General features: G+C 36.6%; 1 protein-coding gene and 1 pseudogene across 1 annotated transcript in view; both read right to left on the bottom strand.

Annotated features, from left to right (window-relative positions):
- Positions 1 to 9097, bottom strand: part of LEKR1 (leucine, glutamate and lysine rich 1) — a 316240-nt gene that overhangs the window by 82728 nt on the left and 224415 nt on the right. The window contains exons 6-7 of the mRNA XM_006867992.1: positions 4438 to 4515; positions 3900 to 4103 (exon numbers count right to left, since the gene is read on the bottom strand). Coding sequence (XP_006868054.1) covers positions 3900 to 4103; positions 4438 to 4515 — 282 coding nt within the window. The remainder of the gene's footprint in view (positions 1 to 3899; positions 4104 to 4437; positions 4516 to 9097) is intronic.
- The window catches only part of LOC102831636, a 6937-nt pseudogene continuing 2504 nt past the window's right edge, over positions 4665 to 9097 (bottom strand).

A 9097-nucleotide genomic window follows, 5' to 3' on the forward strand; every position in this document is an offset into this window, starting at 1 on the left:
GGCCATTTGGTTTTATGTCTATACTGTCTCTTTAAATTTCAATGTCAATCTTGATACAATCCTGATATAATCCTGATATAATCTATATTAGCTCTTGGAATTTACTAAGATATGGATTATACAGCTTTGGGGAATGCAAAGGGTATGAAGACTTGTTATAAACAGCTGTGTGTTCCAGCAGTTTGGTTGTAGGCCCCTTGTTAGTGCATAAATGAGTTACTCTAAGTGTTATATGTGGGCAGTCGCCAAGCTTAAATACATATGTTCTTTTAAAATGTATTTGTAGATTGGTTATAGGGAAATTATGACACATTTTACCTTAAAAATATTTTTTCAGAAACATGGAATTACCCCCACAGCCCCCCATCCCCCCAGGCCAGTCCACAGAACCTTATTTAATCAACAGCACACTTAAAGTGGTCCTGTATGTTAATAGTACTGGAACTGGTTGTGGCCTTGGCCCTGAAGCATGACAACTGCAAACTCACTTCACACTGAATTTAAAAGCAGTCACTTTTTCCTCAGGCACTGCCCTGTGCCTTGCTGCATTCCTGTCCCTCCACAAAGGGCCCTGTTTCCAGACTTAAGGTGCCTGTAACCAAGTTGGCCAGACCTCCTATCTCAGATTCTGTGATCCCAAAGGACCTACAACTCTTCCTTTCACTGGACTCTTCTCTCCTAAATAGAGTTCCTTCTGTTTTGGAAGATGGGGACAAAGAGGGAGGCAGGTAGGGAGGGAAGAATGCTAGAATGGGAAGAGGAAACAATATATAATAATTACAGTTTTATATTAATGTATGACTTTCTTCTCTCCTAGTCACTAACTTCCTTTTCTGTTGCAAATCCAAAAGTTCTGTCTGTCTTCCTGTAGGGTCAGTTGTGGCTTTTTACACATTCTCTTTCTCTTCTTCTGAAATAACATAGTTTCTAAATTCAGTTGCATGTTTTTTGACAACAGCTCCAGTGACAAGTGCAGCCAGGGCTCTGCTGTGGGGAGGGGAGAGGGAAGGGCAGAGTGTGTGGGAGGCTGTCTGGATCTGCAGACACTCACCCTGCCACTGGAGCAAGCTGTTCTAGCAGCACGAAAGGTTATAATACTTCCATACCAGTGGTTTGTGATCTTGTTTTTCTTGAACCCAGCCTCTTCTTTTGGAGGGAATTACACACCTGCATCTGCTTAAAGATACCTCTCTTCAGAGGTCCCTTGGGTGCTTCAAAACAAAGCTTCAGAAGCAAACTCACTCTACTGAGAAACAGGTCAGTATAATGAAGACTCAGAAGGAAAGCCAAGTTCACCCAGGAAACTTAAGTCATGTCTGTCAGGTGATGGCAGGAAGGACCAGGAAAGAGCCGAAATGACAACAGAAAAGAGGCTGGATAACAAGTTGTCCCTGAGACCAAAGGAAATCAGAATTTCAAGACACATTTGGACAGTAATGTCAAGGGTGTCCAAAAAGTTCATCCGGAATTCTTTTTAACCCAGCTTTAATCTCTTTGTTTTGGCTCACCACAGAGTAAACCCTGGCTATTTTGCTACTGCCCATTTAGGTAAGACACTTAAATAACCCAAGAGAAACAAGCAGGGGGTAGGACTGGAGATTCTCATTTTTCACACATCTCTTAGGCTTAACTATAAATAAAATCCTTTGATATAAAAAGAGTAAATGACCTGATTTGCCCCATCACCAATATTTTCTCCACCTAGCAGTCAAAGTGATCTTTCTACAGTGTCACTTCTCTTGTCAAATCCCTTCAATGGCTTCTTCTAATGATACTGAAATAATACCCACACACCAAAGGCCTACCAGGTCCTGAGTGATTTGGCCCTGCTTGCTCTATGTACAACTTGCTGTGCCTCCAGGCACACTTACCTCATGCCATTTCTTGTTCTTGTAAAAGGAAATATTGCCTGAATTATCGAAAACAAGTCTTTCATTCATTAAAAAGTATGTATTTATTGAATGGGTACATATGTTGGACCCTGGGGATAAAGTAGAAGACAAGGTGGACACAATCTGAAAAGTAGCCCAGGACAAAGAAAGAGGACAAAGCTTATGTTCAGGAGAAATGTTAAGATTGTATGATAACGTGTTGGTCCACAAGTACATATGTGACACATATCCTGTCAATAGGAATCATGGTGGCTCCATGCAACAAGCACTGGACTGTGAACCGTAAGGTTTGTGGTTCAAGCCCACCAGCTGCTCCACAGGAGAAAGATGAAGCTTTCTACTCTGTCAAAGATTTAAAACCTTGGAAACTCTATACAGGGTCGCTATGAGTCAGAAGTGACGTGACATCACTTAACAACAACAGCAATCATGTCAATAAACTTAGAGTCACAAAATGTTTGAGTCATATCATGCCTGCTTCTGTATAGACTGAAACATAGATAACAAAGAATAAAAACGGACGAGGGCACAAGAAAAGAAGAGAAAGAAATAGGTCAGTGATGTTCTATTTTCCAAAAACTTGATTAATGGAAATTGCCCTTCTTATTCAATAGAAGGTGTGATTATTATCATATTGTGCTGGTTGTATGCCATTGAATTGGTTTCAACTCATATTGACCCTGTTTAGGGTTTCTGAGGCTGGTCAAGTTCTATAGGAACAGAAAGTTCCATCTTTCATACTTAACTAAAAAAGAAAAAGTGGCAAAATATATACATTCAAGTAGCTAGGCCATATAAAATGATCCCCATGGAAAGCTCTATATTTATTTTAATGATATTGCCAGTCCTCAAAACACTAAAAAAAAAAAAAAATCCCCTTTTTCAAATAGTAGCAAGAGATAGTTTATTTAGCATGGAAAAAAGAAAACATTTAACTTTATATTTTATCCCAAATTGTATTCCCCAGATTAATTTCCTATTATATTCCCTGGATTTACCTTCACTGGATTTATCTGAGATTGTTTAAGAATTAAATCCATTCCTAAAGGACTAAGATTTCTCATACTTTGCATATACTTAGCATTTTCCAAACAATGGTCACTTTAGTCTCTCTTCAGAGAAGAGTTCCAAACACATTTGAATAAAGAATAATTTTCTCAGTGACAACTGTGATGAAGATAACTTTCACCTAGGTAAATAGTTAAGTCAATTAATCTGGCATCACTAAAAAAAGGTATTCTAGATAATATGCTAACTGATCAAATAATAAAAGGGAAACATAATATAGAGTTTTTGTTGTTGTTGTTTTGTTAAAATATTATAGACTCCCACCAATCATTGGCCCAGGTGAATCTTAGTAGTACAAGCACCACATGGAGTCTTATTTTTAATAAAAGTACCAAATACAATTTGGGTTCCATTCCTCCTCCTTTCACAAACTAGTGCTATGACTTCAAGCAAGTCATTTAACCATTTTGGTCCTAAACTTAATCACCTAAAAATGAGGTAATGGAATGACAAGGGAAAGACATCTTGTGATTCTATTGTTATTATAATATGTAGGATCATGATGGTTCAAACATAGAGAGAATCCAAACCCACTGCTGTCGAGTCTATTCCAACTCATATTAACCCTAAAATGCAGAGCAGAACTGTCCCATAGAGTTTCCATGCTATAAATCTTTACAGAAGCAGACAGCCACATGTCTCTTTCATGGAGACGCTGGTAAGTTCAAACTATTGATCGTCCAGTTAGTAGGCAAGTCACTTAACCACTTGAGCTACGAGGGATCCTTACATATGAAATTGTTGTTGTTTAGTGTTGTTGAGTTGCTTCGGACTCATAGCAACCCTGTATAAGATTTCTGAGGAGCGGCTGTTGGGTTTGAACTGCCGACCTTGTGGTTCGCAGTCCAGTGCTGATCCTACAGTGTCACACCAGGAGTTCCTAGATCTGTAGTGACTTAAATATGAAAAATTTTTGTAAGAAATGATTTTTGACTGTACCTTTCATTTTTCAGTGTTACAACTTCTTCCTTTGTCTGATTCAGAAGAGTCTTCATTATTTCAAGTTCATTTTCTGCAAGGTTAATTTTTCTTTTCATGTCCTCTTCTTGCCTTTCTTTTTCAGTAAGTTGTTCCTGTACAGTTTTGTATATTTTCTGACACGCCGTTAAAGATTCTTCTTTATCTTTAAGCTGTCTAGTGTGACTAAAAGATAATTAAAAACAAACAACCCAAACCACAAACATGTGATATGATATCTTTATGTTTGTATCAAAGATATATGAAAAGGCCATTTGAAATTATAGAGTATTACTTTAAACTGTAAAAAAATAATAATAAATATGTTAAGAAAATCGATAGTTTCATGATGTTAAAATCTTCCTAGCTAGGCAGGAAGCAAAATCAATAAGACAACTATAAGACATCATAAATGCAAATTGGGTATTTTACAGGTAAATATAATAAGAAAAGCTAAATACTTCTAAATAAAATCCTTCAAGTTCAATTATTAAATTCAAAAATTTTTTGCAATGTTTACCGTGATTCAGAAATAATAGATTCAAACTTCATTTTTCTAAGTTTTCTTTGACAGTCATCAGCTTCATTAGATTTATTCCTAAAATAATAAAAAAGAGATTTAAGTATATAATTTCAAAATAGTTAAATTTTATATCATTACTTTATCCATAGTTAGTAGGACTATCATATTATTTAATTAAGGAAATATACATATATACACTTCTGTGATGGCCAAATAAGTTCCTATTAGACTAATCTTACCTTAAATAAAAGATTAAACTATGAGCAATATTAAAGTAAAGATAAAACAACAAAAAACAGAGCTAGGTAAGGACACTAAAGATTGTGCAAAAAGCAACCAGATTCTAGATGGGAGTTAACACTTGGAATGAGGAGACATCATGGGATCAGTTTTTGGTTTTATATTTGTGTTTTTATAGATCTTAAACATGAGGTCAGTGGTCAAACCCACCAGTTGCTCCCCAGAAACCCTATACTGAGCCAGAAGTGACTGGAAGGCACTTAGCAGCAACAAGAAGCCTGAGTGCAGGCTGCAGTGTGCACCATATATGACAGATGAAACTCTAATAGAAAACTGGTAGAAAGCTCAGTCTTTCTGGCCTATAGAGCCAGAGAACAGAGTTTGGGGCAATTACAGATGCTAGAAAGTAAAGGTAGACTCTTCAGTGGAAGAAAACCAGAGAGAGAGAACCTCAAAGACTGCATATAAATTCTACCCAAATTTCTAGGAAGTCTAGGAAGACTCCAAGCATACTAGCTACAGATAAAATAACTGCGATTTGAGCTGCCACTCTAGAGGCCTAACAGCTTTAAACAATAACATTCTTCGGAAGACTGTAAGAAACCCAGAGTCTTCACAAGACAGCACTCAAATTGGCTGGACTATAACAAAAACTATTCAACAATCAACGAAAGAGAAAGGTATGACCTAGTCTCAATAAGAAAGTGCTAATGACCCAGATATTGAAATTAAAAGTCAAAGTTTTTGAAGGAGTAATTATAACTCTGCTAAAAGATTAAAAAAGAAATTCTGCTCTAGTTAATGAAAAGATAGAAACTCTCAGCAGAGAAACAAAAACTATAATAACCAAATCTTCTAAAACTGAAATCAACATTTGCCTTGATCTTATAATTATGGTTTCACATCAATACTCAAAAGTTTAATATACTAGGAAAGATCAATATTTGGATTTAAATTTCTTACATAGAATGCTCATTAATAAGTTGTCATTGTCTGCATATACTCCAAAATTTCTTATAAACTATATTATGAAATGTCAGGTTATTAATGGTTCTACTCTACTTGCAGAACAACTTTAATTTCTTAACAAATAATAAAATGAAAGGGATAAAGACCAGAAACAATATTCATTTACCACAAACATTTTTTATTATAAAGACATAGAAATAGAAAATGATATAAAACAATTATTTAGTAAAAAAAAAAGTAAAACTATACCTGCTATCTAAAAGTTCTTCATATCCCCAGTCCCAATTATAGTCAACTCTTTGCCTTCTACTAATAATTATTTTCATGGTTTCTTGATTTCCTTTGGGATTTTTATCACCCTGATTTTATTCCTGATCCTATATTTTGGTTTAGCTTATTTTTTAAATGTGTCTTTTAAGTTTCTATCAACTGCTTTTTGTATTATGACTTGAATGATGAGTTATTTTATGTTGTTATTGTTAGGTGCTATTGAATTGGTTTCAAATCATATCAACCTTAATGTATTAAGTGCCGTCGAGTCAGTTCTGACCCATAGCGACCCTGTACAGGGTTTCCGAGGGTGTAAATCCTTACGGGAGTAGAAAGCCTCATCTTTCTCCCGCGGAACGGCTGGTAGTTTCGAACCGCTGACCTTAAGGTTCGCAGCCCAATTCGTAACCACTACGCTACCAGAGCTCCTTAACCTTAATGTATAATAGGATGAAATAATGCCTGGTCCTGAGCCCACCGTTGCAACCACTGATTTAGGATCTTATTCTTTTTTTTTTTTTTTTTGCTGACCCTCTACTTTACCTTCTCTAGGGACTTGTCTCTCTGAGGTATTACATAGAAATGCAATAAATTGGCATCCTTAAAGGGCACAATTTTGTAGGTTAATTTTGTTGTAAGTTTATGTCTACAAAACTAACAAAATCAAGAAAATGAACATATCAATTATACCCAAGAATTTATTTCATCCCTATTGTAATCCAATCTTCATATTCTTTCTTCTGCTACTCCTTATGCTGAGAACAACTGATCTACTTTCAGTTACTAGAGACGAGTTTGCACTTTCTCTGATATTCTAGAAATGAATCATACAGTAAGTATATCAGGCATCTTTCACACCACACAAACATTTTTTGTTGTGTATATAAATAGTTCAACCCATTTAATTATTGAGTAGTGTTCCACTGTATGGACATACTGGAATTTACTTATCTATTAACTTAGTGGACATTTAGGTACTTTCCCATCTTATTACAAATAAGGCGTCTCTGAAAATTTATGTACTTGTCTTTGTCTAGACATATACTTTCATTTCTCTTGGCGAATATGTAAACATTTTAAGGAATTACAAAACTACTCACCAAAGTAGCTGTGCCATATTACATTCACTCAATAGGTAACAGTTCCATTTTTCTCACATCCTTATCCGCACTTGGTATAATCAGTCTTTTTCATTTTAGTTTTTCTAATTGATATGTGGTTGTATCTCATGTGACTTTTTAGTCTCACTGCTCTAATGACTGTGAGTCCTGGTGTGGTGCCATGGGGTTAGCATTGGACCACAGGTTTGGTTTGAACCACATGGTCAGCAGTTCAAATTCACCAGCAGCTCCTTGGAAACCCTATACAGTGTCACTGTGAGTTAGAACGGACTTGACAGCACTTACCAACAATGACAACAACCCTAATGACTAATAGATGGAAGTTGGGCTACAAACCACAAGGTCAGCAGTTCAAATCTACAAGCCCCTCCAAAGCTTTCTGCTCCCATAAAGATTTCCAGCCTCAGAAAGCCTAGACAGAGTAATTGTGAGTCAGAGCCTACGCCACAGCACATAACCACCACCAGTGACTAATAGGGAGCACGGTGGCTCTATAGGATAAGCACAGAAATGTGAACCACAAGGTTGAAGATTTGAGCCCACCAGCAATTCCATAGGAGATGATGAGGATTTCTGCTGTAGATTTAAAGCCTAGTAAACCCTTTACAGGGATGCTATCAGTCAAAACTGACTAGATGGCACTTAATAACAACAACAGGGACTGAAAATAAGATGGTATGCATGAAGATTGATGTCCTAGGCATTAGAAAGCGGAAATGGACTGGCATTGGCTATTATGAATCTGACAAGCATATGGCTTACTAAAACAGGGATGACAAATTCACTAGGAATGGCATAGCATTCATCATAAAAACAAAACAAAACAAAAAAACATTTCAAGATCTGTCCTGAAATACAATGCTGTCTGTGATAGGATACTATCCATATACTTACAAGTAATATCACTATTATTCAAATTTATGTACCAGTTTCTAAAGCCAGTGATAATGAAATTGAAGAATTCTACCAACTTCTTCCTGGTGTGGCACCATAGGATCAGCACTGGAGTGCAAATGGCAAGGGTGGCAGTTCAAATCCACCAGTAGCTTCTGAGAAACCCTATACTGGGTCTATGAGTCAGAACCGATTTCATGGCAGTTAGCAACAACCAACTTCTTCAGTCTGAAATTCATCAAGCATGCAGTGAAGATGCATTGATAATTACTGGTGATTGGAATGCAAAGGCATGAAAAAAAGAGGAAGGATCAGTAATTGGAAAATATGGCCTTGCTGATAGAAATGATGCTGGAGACAGAATGACAGAATTTTGCAAGACCAACGACTTATTAATTGCAAATACCTTTTTACAACAACATAAAAGGCAACACACGGATGGACCTCACCAGATGGCTTACACAGGAATAAAACTGATTACATCTGTGGGAAGAAACAATTGAGACACTCAGTAATATCGCCAAAACAAGGTCAGTGGCCAACTGCAAAACAGACCATCAGTTGCTCACCTGCAAGTTTAGGCAAAAGGTGAAGAAAATTAAAACAAGTCCATAACAGTCAAAATATGACGATGGACATATATCACTTGAATTTAGCGACTATCTCAAGAACAGATTTGATGCATTAAACACTAATGAATGAAAGCCATGAGTGTTCTGGGATGACACCAAAAACATCATCCACAAAGAAAGCAAAAATGTCATTAAAAAGACAGGAAAGAAAGAAAAGACACAAATGGATGTCAGAAGAGACTTAAAACATGCTCTTAGGCTATTGTTAAGTGTTGTTGAGTTGAGTCAAATTTATAATGACCCTATGCACAAAAGACTTGAAGGCATTTAACAACAACAAATGCACAAAAGAATGGTCTTGCATTATCCTCACAATTGCTGCTATGCTTGAGCCCATTGTTGATGCTACTCTGTCAGTCCATCTCGCTAGGGGTCTCCCTCTGGTTCACCATTCCTCAACTTTACCAAGCATGATGTCCTTTTCCAGGAAATGGTCACTAGTGATAATATGTCTGAAGTGTGAGAGACAAAGTCTGGCCATTCTGGTTTCTAAGGAGCATTCTGGTTGTATTTCCAACACATATTTGTTTG

This window comes from Chrysochloris asiatica, unplaced genomic scaffold, assembly GCF_000296735.1.
Source record: "Chrysochloris asiatica unplaced genomic scaffold, ChrAsi1.0 scaffold00113, whole genome shotgun sequence".
NCBI classification, from domain to species: domain Eukaryota; kingdom Metazoa; phylum Chordata; class Mammalia; order Afrosoricida; family Chrysochloridae; genus Chrysochloris; species Chrysochloris asiatica.